This window comes from Mustela putorius, unplaced genomic scaffold (genome assembly GCF_011764305.1).
Source record: "Mustela putorius furo isolate JIRA1106 unplaced genomic scaffold, ASM1176430v1.1 tig00003875_pilon_pilon_pilon, whole genome shotgun sequence".
NCBI classification, from domain to species: Eukaryota; Metazoa; Chordata; class Mammalia; order Carnivora; family Mustelidae; genus Mustela; species Mustela putorius.
This window is the reverse complement of record NW_025422026.1, coordinates 3,014,101-3,036,373: the sequence shown is the minus strand read 5'-3', so window position 1 is coordinate 3,036,373 and position 22,273 is coordinate 3,014,101. Positions and strand designations below refer to the sequence as shown.

At 51.8% G+C, this 22,273-nt stretch overlaps 1 protein-coding gene across 2 annotated transcripts in view; it reads left to right on the top strand.

Moving 5' to 3' along the window:
* The window catches only part of EFL1 (elongation factor like GTPase 1), a 115,419-nt gene extending 93,921 nt beyond the window's left edge, over positions 1-21,498 (top strand). For both annotated transcript variants that reach the window (XM_045067175.1, XM_045067176.1), the window contains exons 18-20: positions 3,413-4,395; positions 13,480-13,664; positions 21,214-21,498. In XM_045067175.1, the coding sequence (XP_044923110.1) occupies positions 3,413-4,395; positions 13,480-13,664; positions 21,214-21,402 (1,357 nt within the window). In that variant the 3' untranslated portion in view covers positions 21,403-21,498. The remainder of the gene's footprint in view (positions 1-3,412; positions 4,396-13,479; positions 13,665-21,213) is intronic.
* Positions 21,499-22,273: the final 775 nt, after the last annotated feature.

The following is a 22,273-nucleotide window of genomic DNA, read 5'->3' as shown; positions in this document are numbered from 1 at the left end:
GTATAGAAAGCAGACCAGACTGAGCTGTAGCATATAGGGGTATAGGTTTAGGGGATAAAAGGAATTTTGAAGAAGGGACTCCAGTCAAAGTCAGGATGGGCTTGAGGGAAGGCCTGGCGGGTCCTTCTGAGGGCCAGTGGCTAACTCGGGTGACCGTGTACGTGGGTGTTCACTGTGTGGTGAGCTACAGACCGGTTGATTTTTGGTTTGTCACCTGTCCTATAGAATTTTACAGCTAAACCTATTGAAGAGTATACATAACATTGTAGAGTTCTTTAGCTCTCTTGGAACAGAACCTGCCTTCTAACAGCTCTCACACACGTTCCAGCTCTCACACACGTTCAGGAATATGTCTTGTGCCGCAGGAGGAGGCAGGGGACAGCCTGTGGTTCTAGCCAGAGAGACTGTCACTGCTCTTCGTGTCCAGATCTCATGAAGTACTGGCCAGGGACCAGTACTTCACCCTGGAGGCAGGACCTCCGGGTGGTGGTGGTCAGGAATGGCAGGGAGCCACGGGGGTGGCCGGGGTAGCCAGCCTCCTGCGTGCTCTTGGAAGTCAGTGCGGGCTCTGCGTTCCCAGGAGTTTTAGAGCCTCTGGTCCCGAGGCACCCTGCAGGTGTGACGGCCCTGGGCGTGCTCCCCCTGCCATGGCACGGAGTGGCTTTCCTTCATCTCCTAAGTGATTATCACAGGGGACTTCTCGGGAGCCTCAGGAAGTTGAAGGGCTGGGGAGGTGCACAGCCCTTTTCACCTTTAGGACCGAGCAAAGGGGGCCAGTGTCCTAGATGGGGCCATCAGAGGCTCACAGCTCTGCAGCTGGTTTTCTTGAGTGTTCTGAGAACATGAGTGTGTTTTCTCAACAGAACGATAATTCAGAAATGTTTGCTATTGCTGAGATTTCTAAATGCTTTTCCTTTTTAAAAATCAGGAAAGAGTATTAAATTTTATTGAACGCTAAGCGGTTTTACAGATGGTTACATAGATTGATTACTTTATTTGACATTTTTAATGTGCTATAGTATTTGAACAGATCTCTTAATACAAATAAATTTTTATACCCCGTGATAAAAGCTGTTTGATGTCACGGTGAGGTGTTCCTTTGATGTGCTGTTTGAGTTTTCAGGATAGCATAACCTGAAAAAGAACGGATTCTGAGGTCAGATCTAAATTTGAGTCCTGGCTTCTCCACTAAATCTGTGACTTCGGGGGCGTGCCTCAATTTTTCTTACCGGGTTTTCTCTTCTAGAATATGAGGCTAATACTAAAGACATAACATGTGTGAAACACTTAGCACAGTGCCTCATACATAATAAGTGACAAGTAAAAAGAAAAAATGCACATTTTTTTCTCTTCGTAATTTTAGATTTTATATCTGAATTATTCAGTAAGATTGAACTGTGGGTTTGTGTGTGCTGTCTTTGTCAAGTCAAGTAGTAAAGTATATTTTATTATTTTCTAATACCTAAAAATTTGGAGGGCATGTCCCAGTGTGCATAGTGGGCACCAAATGCGTGTTGATGATGACTTTAGCTGTCATTTTTGTGATTAGTCACAACACCTTGAATAAAGTAGTGATTTTTTTAAATTAAGTTTTTTTTTTAAATTCCCGCGCAGTTAATCCTCAGCATTCTGCCAGTTTCCAGTGTGTAGAACAGTGGTTCAGCAGTTCCATCCGTTACCCAGAGCTCGTCCTGTGTGTACTCTTAATCCCGTCACCTGTTTCACCAAGCATGTATACTTCTCTATTATTTTTAAGCTTTTTTTTTTTTAGAGAGAGGGACAAGAAGAGAGAGAGAATCCCAAGCAGGCTGTACTGTTAATGCAAAGCCCAACTCGGGGCTCGATCTCACGACCCTAAGATCCTGACCTGGGCCGAAATCAGGAGTCAGCTGCTTAACTGGCTGAGCCATCCAGACATCCCTCACAAAGTCTATTTTAAATGAATACAGTGTAAGGAAAGACCCCTCTGTGTCTTCTGTAACTGTAATAGCAATGACCTGTAACAGCACTGAAATACGCTGACCCTTGAAAGTGAACACACTCACTGGCAAAACCAAAATCTTTCTTGGAAATGATGTTTTTCAATTTCTTTTCTTCCACACATTATGGTGTATTTAGGTTCCATATTCTAAAGTCAATTAGGTTCAATTTTACCAATTTTGGTAGCATGCTATTTTTTTAGGAAACCATCCGCTTACTGGGTTTTCAGATTTAATCAAAAAGAATAAAATCGGATAAACTAGATACCTGCCCAGGCCCACAGAATGTTCTACAGAAATCTAGAATCAAATTTGAGCATTTCAAAAACTTAGTATTGGGTTCCCTTACTGAGTAACACTTCTCAGAGCAAGACATTGTTCTCTGGTCCCGAAGTGTCACATACAGCGTACCTGTGAACACACGCACACCTGCATGTGTATTCAGACATCCATCCGTTACGGCAGTGGCAGACGGGGGCAGCCAGAGCCTTGGTATTACCTGGGAGTGAACTGGACAGAAAATAAGAGAGAGCGAGCGTGGTTTCCTTGTGCTCACAATCCGTCCACACCAGTTCCCTGAATCCGCCCTCTGTGAACTCAGTTCATTTGTGAGAAAATGCAGCGTGAAGCTAAACTTCATATCACGTGGAAGAGGGGATTTCTGAGCGTGGTACTGGACCACGGTTCGAGACCCATATACAATACAGGAGCTACGGGCCACATGTGGCTATTTCACATTAAAGTGAAATTAAAACTTCAGTTCCTCAGCCACATATCACATGGTCAGTCACTCCATGTGCCTATTTAAATTTAATTAAATAATTAAAATTTCCCTGGTACACTAGCCACATGTCGGGGACCTGGTGATAACGGTGTGTACAGAGCGTCTCCATCACTGGGGGAAGTTCTTTCGGAAAGTGTTGCTCAGACGCACTCCTGTGTCATGATGGCCTCGCCAGGAGCCTCATGATCGAAGCCAAGTCCATTGTCAGCCCTTGATGAGGGGTCCGGAAGTTCTGTGATTCTTCCTCTGTTTAGAACGATAACCGTGGAGCCTTTCTTCTCCAGGTTCTGAAATTGGGAAACAGTATCTTAAAGAATTCATATGTCAGATCTTATTAAAATATTTATTTTCCACTCAAAACATTTTTATCTGAGTGGATGGTTTATTTATTCTGAGAATGAACAAAGCGGTGAAATTCGTATCTTTACAGAGAGCTCCCTGAAGGGGTGTTCCCGTTTACAGGTGGTCCTTTCAATCCGAAATGAAAGTGGTCTTTGAATTCTGATATAACGTATAGTACCGATCTTTCCTAGTAAAACCACTTTTATGTTCCTGTGTTTTTGCAGAATCTCCGTTGTGTAGTAGTTCTGCATAGGAGTTTCAATGCCATTTATTATAACCTTGTTGTTTCTCTTGAATTTGTCTGTAGGTTTGCAAAGATTCAAATCAGTGTATCTGAACCCATTATTCCATTCAGAGAAACAATCACAAAACCACCCAAAGTCGACATGGTCAATGAAGAAATAGGCAAACAGCAAAAAGTCGCAGTTATCCACCAAACTAAAGAAGATCAGAGCAAGATCCCTGAAGGCATCCAGGTTGACGCAGATGGGCTCATCACCATGACAACCCCAAATAAGCTTGCCACACTCAGTGTTCGAGCCATGCCCCTTCCGGAAGAAGTCACACAGATTCTGGAAGAAAATAGTGATCTGATTCGTTCTCTGGAGCAGCTGACGTCCTCTGTGAACGAGGGCAGAGATGCTCAGATGATCCACCAGAAGACCCAAGAGAAGATTCGCGAATTCAAAGGAAAACTAGAGCGATACCTGACAGGGCGGAAATGGAGGAACACTGTTGACCAAATCTGGTCATTTGGTCCAAGAAAATGTGGGCCCAACATATTAGTTAATAAAAGTGAGGACTTTCAGAACTCAGTATGGACAGGCCCAGCCATCAAAACTTCAAAAGAGGCCAGTAGATACCGAGATTTGGGCAACAGCATCGTGAGTGGTTTCCAGCTAGCAACCCTCTCTGGCCCCATGTGTGAGGAGCCTCTCATGGGCGTCTGCTTCGTTCTGGAAAGATGGGACCTGAGTAAGCTGGAGGAACAAGGGTCAGGTGGCAGACACGGTCAAGAGCAAAGGGATGTGGCGCAGGATGCCCAGGGGGAAGGGGAGGCCTGTGCCAGGGGCGGCGAACAGCCGGGGCTCCAAGATGGCGGCTCTGAGCCCTCAGAGAAGAAGACCTCCCAGAAAGGAGAGCCCTCGCCCACTGACTGCTACGGACCCTTCTCAGGACAGCTCATCGCCACCATGAAGGAAGCATGTCGCTACGCCCTGCAGGTGAAGCCCCAGCGTCTGATGGCAGCCATGTACACGTGTGACATCATGGCCACTGGCGACGTTCTCGGTAAGAGGGGTGAGGACAGCGAGAAGTGCCAGGGGTGGCGGCGAGGTCCCCGAGGCCAGAAAACTCAAATGCACTTACTGTGTGTTTTATAGAAGCTGCATCAGCATCTAGTTACTAAGAACTAAGATCTTTGAAAGCCGGGTGCCTTAAACATGAAATCAGGACGGGTTGTGGGGGGAGGAAACTCGTCACCAGAGGTCTTCCCCTTGCAGCAAACAGACTGTTTTGTGTGATGAGAGGCGTGGTGGACGGGGTGTAAACTGCCCGTTCGTGTTACCCCCAAACCTTTGCGGCGTTCTCTCTCTCAGTCAGTCTAGTACCCAGAGCCCTTCTGGAAGTGGTCAAGGAGGGCGGGGACATTCTAACCCACCTGACACAGCAGGGCTTCTAGAAGACCGTTATGGGGGCTTTATTTGTTCCTGACCATTACGTCAGGTCCTACTCTGACCTTCCTCTCTCCGGATGAGGATCCTCTGGGATCCCTCGAGACTCGTAGCCCTGGCATTTATTAGCTGCTGACAGTTAGTCCTTGGCACTGAGACGTCTTCCTTCTCCCGTGAGAAGGACGGTCTCATTCAGCGATCAGGGGAGATCGACACGAGAGCCCGAGCACGGGGCTGGGAGCCGAGCCCGGCGCAGGCGGCTCTCCCGTGAGTCCAGGAGCGCAGAAGGGCGTCTGAGCAGTGGTTGAGAGAGTGGACCCCGGTGACCCGGTTTCCTCTAGCGCGGAGGTCCTTTGAGTCGATACGTGGTGGTTCTACATTCATTTTAGTAAAGTTCTTTGACTGATTCATTCCTAAAAGCAGATACCTAAATTGTTGGGGTGTTTTTCCCCCAAAGAAATTCAGGCCAGCCTCTGCGGCAGGGCCCTGAGCATAGGGACGGAGCGGCTGCAGCAGCGTGTCGGGAACAGCTAGGGGACCAGCCCCATGGGTTTGGTGGTGTGACCGCTCAGAGCCCGTGTGTGCTTGAGGGACACCTGCGTGTAGGGGGGGCACGGGTCCTGTGCAGGGGTCTCAGCCTTAGTTGGATGCAGCGTATCCTTCACGGCTTGTGGGACCCATAGATGAGTTTCAGGAAACCAATCAAGACCATTCCCAGCTGTTGCCCATTGTCAGTGAGAACTCTCCCGACTCATGAAGGCAGAGGTGGAGTTAGGGTCAGGGAACCATGAAGGAGACCCTGACAGGTGCCACCTCCTCCAAAACACCTCCCTTGACGGGCAGCTCATAGGCTCTCGGTGACGAGGTGTCACCGTGCCTCTCTTGGGTGAGAGTCTTGTCTCCTGCCCGTTTCCAGCCACGTGGGGCCCATCCCTCCCTCCTACAAGTGGTGGCCCGTCCTTTGCCCGAGGAGCACATCTGTTCTCTTATATGTCCGGCAAAGAACTCTCTGGAGCCTTTGGCTATGTTTTCACAGTGGGGTCTTTTGTGCCCTTTCGCTGCTGTGTCGCTGTCCCTTGGGCCAGCGTCCCGCTTCAAGCAGCCGTTCGTGGACGGAGCCCCGCAGATGTCCTGAGCAGCGCGGAGCCCAGACGCGCTCTCGCCTCCCAGGTGTGGCCGTGCTGTCCTCGCGGCGTTTGGCCATTGCATCCCATCTCTGACTCATAGCGAGTCAGGACCAGCATCATTTCTTTTTTACATAAGTTACATCTTCCACTTGCCTCCTGGGAGGCAGAATCCAAATTTTGGTGATTGACTAGACTACAGAAATTTGTGTGTCGTCCCACAAACGCCTCCATTACGTACAAGTAAACTGGGTCTGTGCTATTCCTCGTTTCCCTCGGGTTTTATGTAGATACACAACAGGACAGGAAGGCTTTTTTGTGGATATTTTTGTTGTTGTGGTTGTTGTTGTAATACCAAGAGAAAGTCCCATCACCATAATCTTAACACACGGATTATTTTTTCATTTTTTTTCGTGTGTCTTTCCTTGCCTGGTGAGACCCGAAACTCTGTAAGCAGCGAGCGGACTGTTTCGATGGAGGCTCCTTCATGTGTGTGCGTCCCCCGATGATCCGTGTCACCCACCGCACGGGAAGTAAGCATAGGCTGATAAGATGTTGTGTCAGAAACTCCACGCATCGCCAGAGGCCTAAATCATGCTTGTATGAATATGTACAAATCTTTAAAATTTTCTTAAAACTGCAGGAAATTACCATATGGCTTCTGAGTCTGCAATTTCTAGAACCTGGGGTTATTTTTCACCCCAAAAGTTCACCTGTTGGCAGAGATTACCCATGATTTCTCAGAAGGACAAGTTTCATGAGGACCGTGAGGGACAGGCTCCGGCCCCAAGACGGAACCCACATACGAGGTCGGGGACCTGCTCATCCGCTTCTCAGCTGCCTTGAACGTGGGTGTCCTCTCTCCTGTGTTTGCTCCCGGGCCGCGGTCTGTTCCCTGATCTCCTCACTGAGGACAGTGCAGGACACACGTGCGAGGGAGCCGTGCCTCCCGGCTCGTCTCTCTTGACTCTGCCCACGTTTGTCCACAGTGTGGGCATGTCTCATCCTTACCCCGAAACGAACGGAGAAGATCCTTTCTGGTGTCATTAGTTGTCATTAGTTGGCCCTTTAATTCGGGTAGAGTCAGCGTAACACCCTGCACGCTCTCCTGACGCCTTTTCTTCTTCTGTCTGCTGTGCTTGTCCCCCTGGAACAGTGTGAGGACGCAGCAGCTACCTTCGTTGGCCCGACGGATTTGTGTTGGAGCTCCTGTTCCATTTTGGGGACAGGGAGGATCTCTGCTCCTTTTTCTCTCACTGGGACCATTTGTGGTTGATATTTCAGAGTCTTGTTATTCCTGAATGGAATTGCATCTTCGAGTGTGCTGTCCTAAAACTTGTTCTGTTTCTCCTTCTTTATGTGGTTGAAGTGATCCTTCTGAAAATCGTGGGTCCCCGTACATCTATGCTTGTCCTTCCCTCCCCTGCGCTCCTGGGGGAGTGACGGGGACACGGGTCTCCTGCCCGAACTGCCGGCTCCCGGGCGTTTTCTGTTGGGACGGGATCCGTCCTTGGCTCTCGGAGAAGGCAGATGTCCCACCTACCACAGGAAGCCGGGATCGGCTCCGCATTTGTCAGACCCAAACTCCAGGCAGACCGTTGAATCATCCCCTGCTGAGTCAGTGCTCCGTGCCTGCTTTCCCGTTTCCTGTCGGAAATCAGCACCAGGCCCCTGCACGTGACCGGGCAGCTCTAGGACAGTCCCTCAAAACACCCCTGTGATCTTGTCCCTTTCTCCAACCTGGCTGTGCACCTGGCCGTCCACTCTGTTCTGGTGTGTCACTGGAAGAGACATGTATCTTGATCAGGGGGATTTCCCTCTTCTCTCTTAGGAGCAAAGTTGGTCTCTGCCTGGCCTGCTCCTGGCACACGGTCCACAGTGCGGGGCCTCTGATCCCGCAACGTGGCACCCGTGTGGGGGTTGGTTCTCCATACTGTGGCCACTGGCCGGCCTTCTTATACATTTCTGGAACCTGTGCCGTACCCTCTGCCTTTGATGTGCTCTGGAATCGTTCCCTCCCGAGCTGGTGTCAAGCCCTCATCCGTGTGAAGCTGCTTAGAGACGAGGGTCTTCTCTTCCGTCTGTTTTCTTGTTGCTTTGAAAGGTTCTTCCCTATGGAAGATGTCCACATTCTAGCACCCAAGGTCCACACGGCCAGCTGCTTGCTTTCTGTTTTCTTTCTTTCTAAATCACCACCTTCATCTGGAACAAGAAACGAGGCAGTTTCTATGTTCCCAAGGCCTTCGCTTCCTGCCTAGAGATTCAGGGATCTTCCAGGCTTTGCTGGCGGATGCTCTGAATTCTCCAAGAATTGGCACAAGTAAAAAGACAAGTTTAGGTCTTTTTTAATTGGGCCAAATGACTGTCCTTAGTCTGTTTCAAAAACTTAATTCTTTCTACGCAGACTTAAAACAAGAAATCCTTTTGTAAGTGCATAGAATTGCTCACAGTCAGGTTGGGACGTTCTGTGGAAAACTAGTCATCTCAGAATCGCTTTACCTGGGGAAATGGTGCCGGGAGGACGGCTTTCTTTACGCATGAACTCCGCTTTCTGAAGGTTTGGTTCTGTTCTCATTTTCTACCCACGAAAATTACCTTTAACTTTTTTAAGTTTTTTTTTTTTTTTAAATTCTGTTTATTTACTTATTTGAGAGAGCATGAGCAGGAGGGGCAGAGAGAGAGGGAGACGAAGGATCTTGGCAGATGGCGTTGAGTGCGGAACCTGACACGGGACTCCATCTCACAACCCTGAGATCACGACCTGAGCTGCAACCGAGAGCTGGACGCTCAGCCGAGCATCCCGCGGGCGCCTCTGCCTGTACCTTTCCACAGCGGACACTGGAATTAGTTTGTGTTTGTGATTGTCCCCTGAGGAGCCAGCTGTCTGTGTCTTCCCTCTTCTAACTGGACAGCTTCTTTCATTCCCGGCTCCTCATGGTTTTCATCTTTGGCAGCAACTTCATGTATGAAAAATAACTCTTCCTGCTAGTTCTAGAGTTTCCATCACCGTGTGGGCTACAGCGGTCCTCCCTGTGTTTTTACCCACAGGGGTAAATGCTGGCACTGGGAGAACACACGTGCCTTACTGCGTCAGAAACAGCCTCAAGAAGTGTCACCCTGCGCTGTGTTAAGCATGATTCCTACTTTGAGAGGTGAGTTAGGTGACAAAGCCTAATTATGTAAAGCAAAAAGCACAGCAGAGCTGAATCAAGTGAACAAATGTGGTCTTCCAGTGAAATTTTGTGAGAAATTGGGATTAGCAAAATTCGGAACAGGGTAGACTTTTTGAAAGTGATGGTTCTTTGAAATGGGCTGTGCTGGCCGGAATGATCTGGAGTTGAGCAGCTAAGTGTGAAATTGGCTCTGTCTGTAGCTCAGCACTGAGGACTGCGAGGGGCGTAGAGAGGACATGTTCCCACTTGGTTTTCTAGGAGCTTCTGCTCAACATGACCTCTAGCCCTGGATGGCTGGTTGGTTGAAGGCCACTGTGCAACCTTCCACCGACTCACAGGAACTCATCTTGTTGAATGTGGGTCTTTGCCTCGTCACCCTGATTCGTCCCGGTATTGATTAGCCTCCCGTCCACCTCGGATCTGATCATCCTGCCTTCTGCACCCGTGCATGGCTGGCGATCATCGGAAGGGCACAGCACTGCAGTCAGGGCGCTGACCCGTCATGCCGGTGGAGGGGGCAACTTGCTGACACACTTCCTCCACACTCGGGGCCGAGTTCCTCTGTAGAGGAGCCCCCGCTCCCTGCCGTGTCCACAGCACACTGTGGCCCCCGTTCGGTGGTGGCCCATCTGCATCCTGTCGAGCACAGCTGCCTGATTTAGCAGTCCGCTCGCTCTGCGACACGAGGGAGAGGGGTCGGTGTGACCTGATTTATAAGAATCGCCAGTGCCCACCAATTGCTCTGCGTGTGTGTGTTCATTGAAGTTACACCGCAAGGGTTACCAGCGTAACAGAAACCACAAGATGAAAGCAAAAGCTTCCTTCTTGGAAAGCAGTGTGTCGTTTTCCACTTTCTTTTGCAATCTTTGCCCATTAACAGTACCTTTTGCATAGCTGTAACGATAGAAGGTGTGTGATGTTTTGCGTTTTACATTTATTTCTTTTATAAGCCGCCTCCATTTGGCTACTTAGTATTCGCAGAGTTCATTTTAACCTCGGCATAACGTCCCATCCATGTGCGCTGTGATTTACTTCCCATCATCCCCGAATTGGAAATCTGTATTGTTTCCTGTAAGAGAAAACATTGCTGTGAACAGCTGCTTCTTTTCCTAAATTCCGGGGGGGGGGGGGGTAAAAAAATCATACCTTTAACTGCCAACCTTCCAGCTCGAACGGCGGGGGTCTTGCTCCCTATTACAGACGAAGGAAACACACACTCGAGATGTGTAGTGCTGCCCCAGAGCAGAGCAGGTTCGGTGACGCCAGATGGCGAAGAGATGGTTTGGATCGTAGGATCCCACAGCAGACCTGGTGGGGCAGGTGACTCTGAGCGGCTGTGAGTCCTGAGCAGCTCGTGGCTGTGCGTGGGGTGGCGGACGCTGCGCAGGGACCTTGGATGCGCGCTGCGGCAGTGAGCAACCCCGTGTGGCCGGGCGCACAGCGTCTGTGCTGACTGTCCTGTCCCTGGGGGCAGCTGGGGTCACTTGATCACATTCAGGCCCTGGGTTTGGGCTGGGACGTTCGTGGCGCAGTCTCTCAAAGGCCAGCCCTCACCAGGCCCTTCCCATCGGTGCGCCTCTTGGTTGCCATATTTTCCCCAGATGGGTGCTTGCTCTTGGGGCCTCGGCCGCAGCACAGCGGGCCACATGCGATCTTTGGGCGCACAGACAGGAGCACACGTGGGTTGCAGGGGGGTGGAGGACTCGCAGAGGCCACGTGCTCGCGGGTCCTCCCGGCTGCGGCTGCCACGGCGTCACTGGGAGAGCAGCGACAGCTTGAGAGGGTCCCGGTGTGGACGCGTCTGTCTTCAAAGCCACGTGCATTTGGAAGGTTCTGTTTGGAGCCGTTTTGCTCTGTTCAGTGACCCATCACTGTGCCCCAGTTTTAGGACTTAGTGGAATTCAAATTGTGTGGCTCCAAATGACACAATTGATTACACTCAGCCTCCACTGCAATTACTGATCCGCGCCCGCTGGCCTGACCCCCAAAGGAAGGGGAGGAGCTGCGGCCCCGGGGGTGCAGCCCAGGCCTCTTCCCTGCCCTGCCGGCCCACTGCTTCCTGCTCCACTAGCTCCTAAGGTTCCTCCTCTAAGGGGCTCGCTGGCTTGAGATGACTCGTTCACACGTGCCGGCTGCTCTTCTAAGGCTTCCTCCCCTCCTAGGAACTGCAGGTGGATGCGTTCGGCCTGCGGGAGACCGTCACTGTGCTTGTCTCCGAGCTTCCGGACTGTACCCAGAGTGTCGGGTTCCATTCTGGGCGCTGCATACCAAGGGCAGGGAGAGCAGGTCATGGTGGCCCGGGTAGGAAAGGGTCAGGGTAGAACAGGAGTGAAGGGCCTGTCACGGAAAGGTGGGGGGTGTTCGGGGCAGAGGAGAGAAAGCCAGGTAGCCGTCCTCGAGGAGCTTATAGGCTGCTCTGTGCCACAGGGGTGACACTCGTCCCCTGACAAACTAAAGGGGAGAAGATCTGGGACTGGCGAGTGGCCCAGCGGGGAAAGTGGCCCTGACCTGGCCTGGGCCGCGCGGTACAGGTGAGCTGGAGCTGGGCCCGCAGAATCCCTCCATGATGGATCTGGGTGACCCTGCCGCTCCCTTCTGACCCTCCGTTCTGTTTCTGTCCGGTCCGGACAGCGGGCAGGGCTGGTGTTTCATCTCGGGGGTACTGCACTGGAGGGGTCAGGCTGCATGGTGGGGGTGCCCAGGCAGCTGCGGTCAGCATGGGGCTGGAGGGTGATGGGGGTTGGCAGGGGCAGGTGTACAGACAGGCTTGGAAACCCAGGTGCAGCCTCCGTCGTTGGGACGCACACAAATGATCGCCGATTTAGCTCTCCGCAGGGAGAGTTCAGAGAAGCAGACAGAGCCTCGGTGAGTGTTTGCGGGGGGACATTGGTACTGAACAGTTGCTGCTGACGGTCAGAGGGCGAGGGTCCGAGGGGGGCGATGCTGATGCCGGGAGAGCCGGCAGCGGCACCGGTCAGTCGCTTCGCGGCCACACAGAAATCATGAGTGGATGGGAAGGGACACTGGCCGCCTGAAAGTGATGGGGCAGGGTCAGCGAGGCAGGGCACTTGAGCCGGGCCTGTGGCAGAGCCCCGGTGTTGCAGTGAGGACCTGAGCACCGGGGAGACGGAAGAAGGGCGCAGAACCTGTGGGAGCGAAGGGGAAGGCCGTGCCTTTCAGCACTGCCAGAATTCCATCTGTGTGGTTTTCAGCTAAGCCTGGAGGGGAGGATGACCCATTAGAGTTTTTAGGTTTTTTCTAAGGCTGCCCCATGACACAATGGGCCTCCTGCCTTTTGTTTGCCTCGGTCCTTCCTGATCCCCACCACCAGGGGGACGTCTGAGTCGGAGGAGCCCGCGGTCAGAAGGCTGGCTCCGGGTCCCCAGGTCCTCGTTGGAAACAAGCAGCCCTGGGTGGGCGCAAGCATCCCGGGTCATGCCCCTGGCACCCAGGAAGGGAGAGCCCGGGGGCCCGTGCTGGTGCTCAGAGGAGAGGTCTGCTTTGTTCAGCCACAGCATCGTAAACCTTGAAGGACATATTCCTAGATCAGCTGTGCAATTAGAGCCACTTTTTCTAAGTGGTCTGTGAACTGGGAGGCTTTAATGAGAGTGTGCGGGCCTAGCCGGGCCTCACAGCCCTGGGCAAGGCTCGGTGTCTATTCGCAGAGTCTGTCCTGCGCCCAGGTTGGAATGAGCCTTGTGCCCCGAGGTGCTTCTATGGGAGCATCAGAGAAGACCTCTCCCTTCCCAAGGTCAGCCAGCCTTAGGCCGGAGGACAGAATACAGGTACCAGCCGAGAGGATTTTCTGGCCTTCCCGTGATGGGGCAGGAGATGTTATTACCAGACCTAAAAGATACCGAAGACCATCCGTTTTCAGGGAAATTAAATACTTACACCACTTACATATTATAAAAACACGAGCATGCATTTCTGTGTGTGTGGTTTTCGTTCCTGATACAAAAATGTCTCTGTGCCCGTTGCTTGCTTCCTGGGTCCACACAGCCTTAAACCATCAATGTCATGTTAATAACATCTCATAGTGATGAAAATATTTCAGTATTTACGAAGCGCAGTCACACTCATCTCCCTGACTTCGTGCCCAGAGACTGCTCATGGGTAACACTGGACCTGCGGGTCCTTTTCACAGGCTCCGGCTTCTCGTGCCGTGTTGGACGGATTGCCTTTTGGGTCAGGCCGCTTGGGGTGATCTCACTCCTTGTCACCTTTAGGTCTCTAATTTTTTGTAGATTTTCTTTTAAATACTTAAAAAGCATTCCTGCTTTTGTAGACCAAAATGGTTGACCGAGTCACTAGTGGTTTGTTCTGGGGCGTGCGTAATCTCGGCTCTGTGTGGCTCTAGACACGTAAGAGCTCAGTGAATTTAAGAGTTGTCTGGCTTTGCAGGTCGGGTCTATGCTGTCTTGTCGAAGAGAGAAGGCCGGGTGCTTCAAGAAGAGATGAAAGAAGGGACGGACATGTTCATCATCAAGGCCGTGCTGCCCGTCGCCGAGAGCTTCGGCTTTGCGGATGAGATCAGGAAGCGGACGAGTGGCCTGGCCAGCCCACAGCTGGTGTTCAGCCACTGGGAGGTAACCGCGCGAATCCCCGTCCCTGCTCCTCGGTCCCCGTGTGCGGCCTACGCTCGACACCAGGCTGAGCAATTCCCGCGCCGGCTGGCCTTCCTGGGGCTCTGGTCCCTCGGGGGCACAGAAGGCCTGCGGCTGCTTCTCATCCAGGGTGAATGATCCTCGGGTCACAGGCAGCCTGTAATACGCACACGCGCGCGCACACACATTCGTCCTTTCTTTTTACGGCATGCAACGTTCAATCCTGTGTTTCCCTTCGAAGATAGATTTTTTTCCGTGTAGAATGCAACTTTTTATTTTTTTTATTTTTGTTTTTTTATTATGTTCAGCTAGCCAGCATATGGGACATCATTAGTTTTTGATGTAGTGTTCAGTGATTAGCTGCGTATGACACCCAGTGCTCAGCGCGTGCCCTCCTTAATGCCCATCCCCCGGTTACCCCACGCCCTCACCCTCCTCCCCTCTGAAACCCTCAGTTTGTTCTCTGGAGTCCGGAGTCTCTCATGGTTTGTCCCTCTGATTTCTTCCCATTCAGTTTTCCCTCCATTACCCTCTGCTCTAGTCCTTACTGTGCACGTATGAGTGAAACCGTATGATAATTGACTTTCTCTGCTTGACTTATTTCACTCAGCATCATCTCCAGTCCTGTCCATGTTGATGTTAAAGTTGGGTACTCATCCTTTCTGGTGGCTGAGTAACACTCCATAGTGTATATGGAGCACATCTTCTTTATCCATTCGTCTGTTGAAGGGCATCTTGGTTCTTGCCATAGTTTGGCGACTGTGGCCATTGCTGCTATGAACATTGGGGTACAGATGGCCCTTCTTTTCACCACATCTGTATCTTTAGGGTAAATATCCAGTAGTGCGATTGCTGGGTCGTAGGGTAGCTCTGTTTTCAACATCTTAAGGAATCTCCACACTGTTCTCCAGAGCGTCTACACCAGCTTGCACTCCCACTAGTAGCGCAAGAGGGTTCCCCTTTTTCCACATCCTCACCAGACCTCGAAGATAAATTTTTAAAGGAAAATCACAGACATTTTAGAAGTGAAGCTCTTAGGAGCTTTCCTCCAGGGAAATACTTATGGTGTTTAGAGGGGATGGATCCGCTTCTTGCCGGGGACAGCCTTCAGTTCCTGTGTGTCCCCTTGTCCGCGGCCCCTGTTGTGGGGGCTCAGGCTTCCTCTGGCTTTCGCGTGTGGTGGGATGAAGTCGCTCATGAGAGCCCCTCACTGTCAGCGTGGGCACAGGTAGTTGAAGAGCAAAGCTTATCCCTAATTAATACCGCAAATGTCGACCGCGAGGACGTTGTTTTCTCACCCGGGGGAAAGCAGGAACTGGGGAGGGTGGGGGGGTCAGAGCAGGCTTCCTGAAGCATCTCTGGAGGGAGACCGTACAGAGCTGAGACCAGAGGCTGGCGCGGCTGAGGAGCAGCGATGGTGGAGTGCAGGGCACATTTCAAGACGCGACCTCAGGTCTGGAGTAGAATTCCAGAGACAGAGAGAGCGCAAGCATGGGGGGTGGGAGAAGCAGGCTCCCTGCCGAGCAAGGAGCCAGACACTTGATCCAGGACCCGGGGATCACAACCTGAGCTAAAGGCAGACGCTTAACCCACTGAGCCCCCAGGTGCCCCTGGAATAGAATTTGTTTACTACTGCATATAAGGAGAAAGGCCAGGGTAAGAAGGCAGTTTCTGTCGTCACTTTACAGGGAATAGAAGTAACATCACAGCGTCCACTTTTCCCCTGGAGGTTCATGGTTTGGTGGGTCTGGTGTGGGACCCTCCTGGTTTCGGGTATCACTTTGCACTGACTGGGGCTGACCGTGGAGCCTGCTGAGTTTGTCCTGCTGAGTTAAAACGTGTGCAGTGGGGGACCGGGGGCCGTCGCGGGCGGGGCTGGTACACGCTCACCTGGGCTTGCTCTCGGCCCCGAGGCCCAGCCTGGGCTCTCCCTTCAGCGCCGCTCCAGCCAGACCCCCGCCCCTGTTTCTCTCGTGTCCATCAGTCGGGGGGCTCCCGTTTCAAAGCAGGTCACGAAGTGGAGTATAGTAAGTGAGGGAGAATCTCCTTTCTAAAATGAATTCTAGGGCCCCTGGGTGGCTCAGTGGGTTAAGCATCTGCCTTTGGCTCAGGTCATGATCCCAGGGTCCTCGGATCCAGCCCCGCATCAGGCTCTCTGCTCCGCGGGGAGCCTGCTTCCTCCTCTGCTTCCTTCCTCTCTCTGCCTGCCTCTCTGCCTACTTGTGATCTCTGCCTGTCAAATAAATAAGTAAAAAATCTTCTAAAAAAATCAATAAAATGAATTCTATAGTCAAGTCAGTCAGCAAAGTAGAGAAAGGGGACACTTGAGAGAAACAGACTTGATGGGGCAGATTGTCTAGGCAGTTCGTGTCCCCCGAATGGAGGCCAGTGAAGCTGCTAATCCAGGACTCACACATCCTTAAAGCTCGACAGTAGCACCATCACTCTTGTTCTCGTTTAGGTTTATTTTTTATTTATCTTTTTTTTTTTTGTTGGCACAGTTTTCATCCTAACAAAGATTTACTGTGAACTTTTTCTTGCATTTTGTATCTGTGTCTAGGAACGAAGTGAAGTGTTGGTTGTTTATTTGGTTTATATCTGAATAGGTGTCATTGCTCTGTTTCATTATGGAGCAAACAGGAGCTCTGAGACATTGACCGCACTGGTTCCTTTCTGCATGTAAGTGGTAGTAATTCCCCTCAGCCACGCTCCCAGCTTTCTGGCTCTGGCTCTGGGCTCTGAGCTTCTACTTCCAGGAGCGGGTGGGCCACAACAGCTTCTGAGGAACCCCGGCTCTGGTGTAAAGACGTTCGTGATGCTCTTAATGAAACACATCGCGACAGTCCTCTGCCCGTGTTCTAGGGAGCAGACATGTGATTACGGGGCGAGGCGGCCAAACGATACTCAAACCGAAGAGGGATTTGTGGCCCTTCACTGCCGTGACACTTTCGTCATCGGTGCTGGCATCGCTGAAAACTGCTTCTTGAGCCTGCAGCGCACGCTTGGAGTATCTTGGAGGTGATCAGTCATCGTCTCGGGATAACGGCCTTGATCCGCGTTGGTGACGAGAGCAGGTTGTCCTGTGTTTGGAACAGAGAGAGCACAGTTAGCGATCCCCTGGGTTCTCGGCTCTGAAGGGCCAAAGCAGGTTTCCACGGCAGGTGCCTCACGACTGGAGGACTCGGATGTTTGAATTCCCACGGTCTGTTTTTTGTTAGAAATACATCATCATCTTAGGTTGGGCTGAACCCCGACAGGGGTTTATAAAATGCATTTTTATAAACCTGTCAGATTTCTATTATTTCGTAATTGCAAATAGGCAGGTAAGGCTGCTCTGTGCAAAGCGTCTCGGGGTGGAGTGACAGAGGTAAGGCAGAGGCTCTCTGGCTCGTCCGGGGCGGCCGCCGGGGGCAGTGGGAGCTCGCAGGGAGGAGCCCGTCCTCTGTTTGCCGCCTTTCTCAGCATTTGGCTTCTGCCCCCCGAGCCCGTACCCCTGCATTCCAGCATTGCAGCTGGGAAACGGGTGCACCTTCCTGTGGGGACACACATGGGGTTTTGCATGCCTCCCGTCGCCTGCAGTCAGTCTGTGGCCACATCTGGTCCTGCCACCGAACAAGGGCGTTGGGAAGTGTCGTCTTTGACTGGACCAGGAGTCAGCAAAGTACGGCCTGTGACCTGTTTGGGGAAATAAAGCCACCGGCCTGTGGCCGCTCCTGCCCCCGTGCACACTTCCTGTGGCGGCTTTCACACTGAGCTGCGCGGCTGCCCCACACACCGTGCGGCTCTGTCCAAGCTGTTTCCTGTCTGGCTCTTCACAGAGCTGTGCCCCCTCCTGTCGAGCCTGCAAATACCCCCCCCCCCCCGAAACACCTTTCGGCCCACTCTTATCCGGGAACCGGTATTTAGGAACGACTAATGTAACAGCGTCCAGGCTTTACCGAATGGGCAGATTTTGTTGATGTAAAAACCATGATAGTTTTTTTCAATCTCCTTTCCCTCTTGATAAGGAAGAAAAAAAAAAAAAAAGCCAGAAATCTTACATACTTAATAATAGTGGGTTTTTTTTTTTTTTTCAACTGATACTTTCTGGCTTCATTAGTTTGTTATTAACAGTCAGTCTCTTAATAACTTTAAAGAAGATCATAGTCAGCTTTCAGTGCTGCCCTCTCTCGCCCCTGCCACCTGTCCTGGTCCTCTTCCCAAAAGGGTCCCATCTTTGAAAGTCTTGAAAACGATGTTGTAATTAAATGTCATTGATCTGATAGTTTCTGGCTGTCTTGGTTTTCCCCCCATAGCCGGGTTTAGAAATAACACAGTTGTTGAGATCTGGCTTCTCCCTCCAAGGCACTTTCTTTCCTTTGTGTTCTGTCACACCATATAATTTACAATCAAGAGCTTTTGAGAGAAAGTGCTTCAAAAAATAGAGGAGATAAGATTACAGGCATTTTCCACGAGGAAACCTTTGAAGTCAGCAATCCCATAATTTCTCTTTCTATGTTTTGCCCCTTCTATGAAAAAGGAAGAAAAGGAGCTAATAACAGGCACAGAAAGGAAAATAGCCCAGCCAGTGCGGTGGTACACGCGTGTCGGCGCGGGCCCGGGATTGGCTGCGGGAGCCTGAGCCCACCCCACGGGGCGGGCCAGGGTTCACCCGCGGTGAGGACCGTCAGCTCCGATCACAAGAGCGCCCAGCGAGTGTTTCCACCTGCCAGCCGTGATCCTGGTGGCGGCTGGCACGGGGCCGCTCGGGAGCGCACGGGACCGCCGTGGAGCTCCCCAGGCTTTCCTCCTGGGCTCTTTTTCTTCTTCTTCCTTTAGATGCCCGGGACAGCAGTGAGAACTTGGGTGCCCGCCTTCCCGTGAACTAGAAAATGCCATTCCCTTCAGGCTGTGGGGTTGCAAAAAATATTCTTGCAGTGGGCAGATAGACGAATCCTGGGTGAACCAGTTAGGAAACAGCATCTTTTCTTCCAAACCGCCGGCTCGAGGATGCTGTTCTGTAGGGCACAGCACCGTGTGGGCACCGGAGCCCACTGGGGTGGGGTGGGCTGGAGCAGGTCTCCAGAGGAGGCCTCCAGCAGATAGAGGTGAGGGGAGAAGGCTTGGAGTCTTGGCCCGCAAGCTGAGCAAACCTCGGAAGGCCCGAGGCCCATACAAAATGAGATTTTTGGAAACTCCTGGTGTTACATTTTTGAAACAAGGACTCTGGTCTGAAGTTGGCCAGACTGAGTCGATGTCTCTCAACTAGTAGCTCATTTCTTGCTGTTTATAAAATTTGTTGCTTTTTTTAGCAGGATTAACAACTCACTCACTCCTGCCCCCCAGACCTGCTGGGAACATACAGCTTCTCTATGCTCTGTATGGGTTCCTCATCCCGCTGGGGAGGGCAGGGTGCCAGTAACCAGCCTAACAGTAGCCTGCAGTGTAGATGGTCTTTGGGCACCACAGCTCGTGGGACTGTTCCGTTTCCCAGCTGCCTCCCCTTGCCCCTGAGGACCGGCCTTTGTGGCTGTGGGTGGGGGGAAGGGGGACCTCCAATCCGCTCGCCCTCCGCGTCTTGCCTTGCCCTTGGCAATGTGTCTAGGAAGAAGTTGCTGCGGCTGAGGTTGAAGAGGTTGCTGCCTATGTTCTTCTCTAGGATTTGGATGGATTCCTGTCTCACATTGAGGTCTTTCATCCATTTTGAGTCTATTTTTGTGTGTGGTGTAAGGAAATGGTCCAGTGTCATGCTTCTGCACGAGGCTGCATGTGACCATTTGCTGAAGAGACTGTTTTTTTCCACTGGACATTCTTTCCTGCTTTGTCGAAGATGAGTTGGGCATAGAGTTGAGGGTCCATTTCTGGGCTTTCTCTTCTGTTCCACTAATCTATGGGTCTGTTTCTGTGCCAGTACCCTACAGCCTTGATGATGACAGCTTTGTAATAGAGCTTGAAGTCTGGAATTGTGATGCCGCCAGCTTTGGTTTTCTTTTTCAACATTCCTCTGGATATTCGGGGTCTTTTCTGGTTCCATATAATTTTAGATGATTTGTTCCAGCTCTGTGAAAAATGCCGATGGTGTTTTGATAACAAGTGTATTGAATGGGCAGGTTGCTCTGGGCAGCACAGACATTTTCACAGTATTTATTCTTCCAGCCCGTAAGCATGGGCCGTTTTCCATCTCTTTGTGTTTGCCTCCATCTCTTTCCGAAGTGCTCTGTAGTCTCTGGAGTACAGACCCTTTACCTCTTTGGTTAGGCTTATTCCCGGGTATCTGATGGTTTTTGGTGCTATTGTAAATGGAAGACCAACTATTTTAAAATACAGTTTTCTTTCATTTCTGTATTTTACATTGAAAAGTGTTAGGATTTGAGGTCTCTTAATAGATACCACTCCTTTCTTCCCCTAATTGAAAAATGAGAGAAACCAGTAACAAAAAGAACCAGGCACATTAATGTCAGACCGTCCCCTTCATTGCCGATCACGCTGGCCGTGGAGAACGTAGTGTTGAGCACCCAGTACTGTGCTCCCGAGGGAGACTCGCTGGATGGCAGGGCTCCTACCACAGGGGCAGGGCAGGGCGGCCAGTGTCCGTGTCCCAGAGGGACAGGCAGGCTCTGTGCCTCCTGGGGTGGCTTCTAGTGGACAGGGGAAGAGGCCCCACTCCCGAAGTCTGTTTCCTCCTCTCGCACTTACCAGCCAGATCCTGTGCTGAGGGGGCAGAGAGAGGCCACGAGGGTCAGTCTCGTGGAGCTTTCTCTGCCTGAAGGAATCTTTGGGAGTGGAAACTGTCCCCCTACTCTTCTGTGCTGTCCTGAAAGTCAGTCCTTTGGATGTGGACCTCAGGAAAGTCCATATCCATGGTCACCACCTTCATCGATAATCACGGTCTGGCTGCTGGTCGACACAGAGCAACACAGCCCCTCACCTCGGTGACTTCCCCCTGCCCGAGCTCTGCCCTCTCCCTCCCCCAAGCCGTAGCCTGAGAGAGCGAGTGTCCCCAGCGCGCCCGCCCCTGGACTTGTCTTCCTCGCTGTGGGGTGGCGAACAGCCGTGGGCCCAGAGAGAAGAGGGAAAGAGGTGCCTCCGTCTGCCTCTTGTCTGGGCAAAATGGGTGAACCAAGCGGTCTGGCTCACCAGGCGGCCCACAGAGTTTTGGAGCAGAAGGCTCAGAATCGTCGAGGACGGGTTTACAGGTGTCAGTCTTTGCTGGGGACAAAAGCAGACTTGATGCAGAGACACTAGTTCCCAGAGAGATCCTAGCAGAAGGGATTTTTTCACGACATTATTCCAGGTGAAGTTTCCCTCGTGGGAAGGTGGGAGGTGGCGGCTCTGGGGTGTGTGCTCCCGGCTCTGTCTGTCCGCGTTTCTGGGCTGTGCTCCCGGCTCTGTCTGTCGCGTCCTTCCTTCCCGCCTCCCGCACCCTCCGGTCTCTTCCCGTTGCCAGCGCGTCGTCCCGGCTCCGCTGTGGCCCTGCAGTGGAGACCGCAAGGCGGGCTCCATGAAAGCGTGGTTGCCTGACCCAGCACGTTCTGTCGCCTTCTCTTACAAGGTCGTCGCCAGCGACCCCTTCTGGGTGCCGACCACCGAGGAGGAGTACCTGCACTTCGGGGAGAAGGCCGACTCCGAGAACCAGGCCCGCAAGTATATGAACGCCGTGCGCAAGAGGAAGGGCCTGTCCGTGGAGGAGAAGATCGTGGAGCACGCGGAGAAGCAGAGGACCCTCAGCAAAAATAAGTGACCGCTGCGCCCGGCGTGGGTGCTGGGACGGCCCACCGTGCTGCCGTCTCGCCGCACGCTCCTTTTCAATAAAGCTGATCCTTAGAAATGTTTTAAAGAGGCGTCGGAGAGCATGTTTCCAGAGTGTGTGTTTGATCGATTCCGGGGTGCGAGGAGATGCTGTTACAGACGACGTGGCGGCGACCTCCACCCCAGGCAGTCTGCGGCTGATGGGCTTCTCCACGCAGCCCTAGTTCACGGCGGCTTCCCGCATCCCCGCGTACAGTCTCCTCTGTCCCTTGGAAGAGACCACGTGCTCCAGGGGCCACCTGCCTTTTAGCTGGTTGAACCAGGCATGGTCACAGCGACCCTTCCTCCAGTGGGTCCGTCTGGGAAACCAGTGTCCTGTGCGAGTGCTGCCGGCCTCAGCCCTCGGGCTGCGTGTCCCGCACCAGTGACACTGCCCCTGTTCATTGCCCATGGGTGTCAGTGACAGTTAAGCCCCACACCTTTTCTTTAGACAAAAAAAATAATTTCTGTAATTTCCTTGACAGCTTCATCATAGTCTTAAGGGACATTAGCTCACGTGACGAGATCATTGCCTCGACTGCAAATATTTTTCTTAAATTGCCTCGGCTGTGTCCTTCAGGGAGATCGCCATAGAAGGAGCAAATGCGATTCAGCCAGAAATAGATTTTGTAATTTTTGATGTTGTACGAATAATTTTTATTGCCACTTAAAGGAAGGATTCTTTTTCAAAACTCATAAAATTATCAGGCCAGACTTTTTTATTTCGAAATGATTTTAATGTTTTTTCCCCCCCAATAAACTAAATCAATAAACCATGTCTTCATGCTAGTTAGAGATGTTACCTTCAGTCTTCGAGCTCTGGG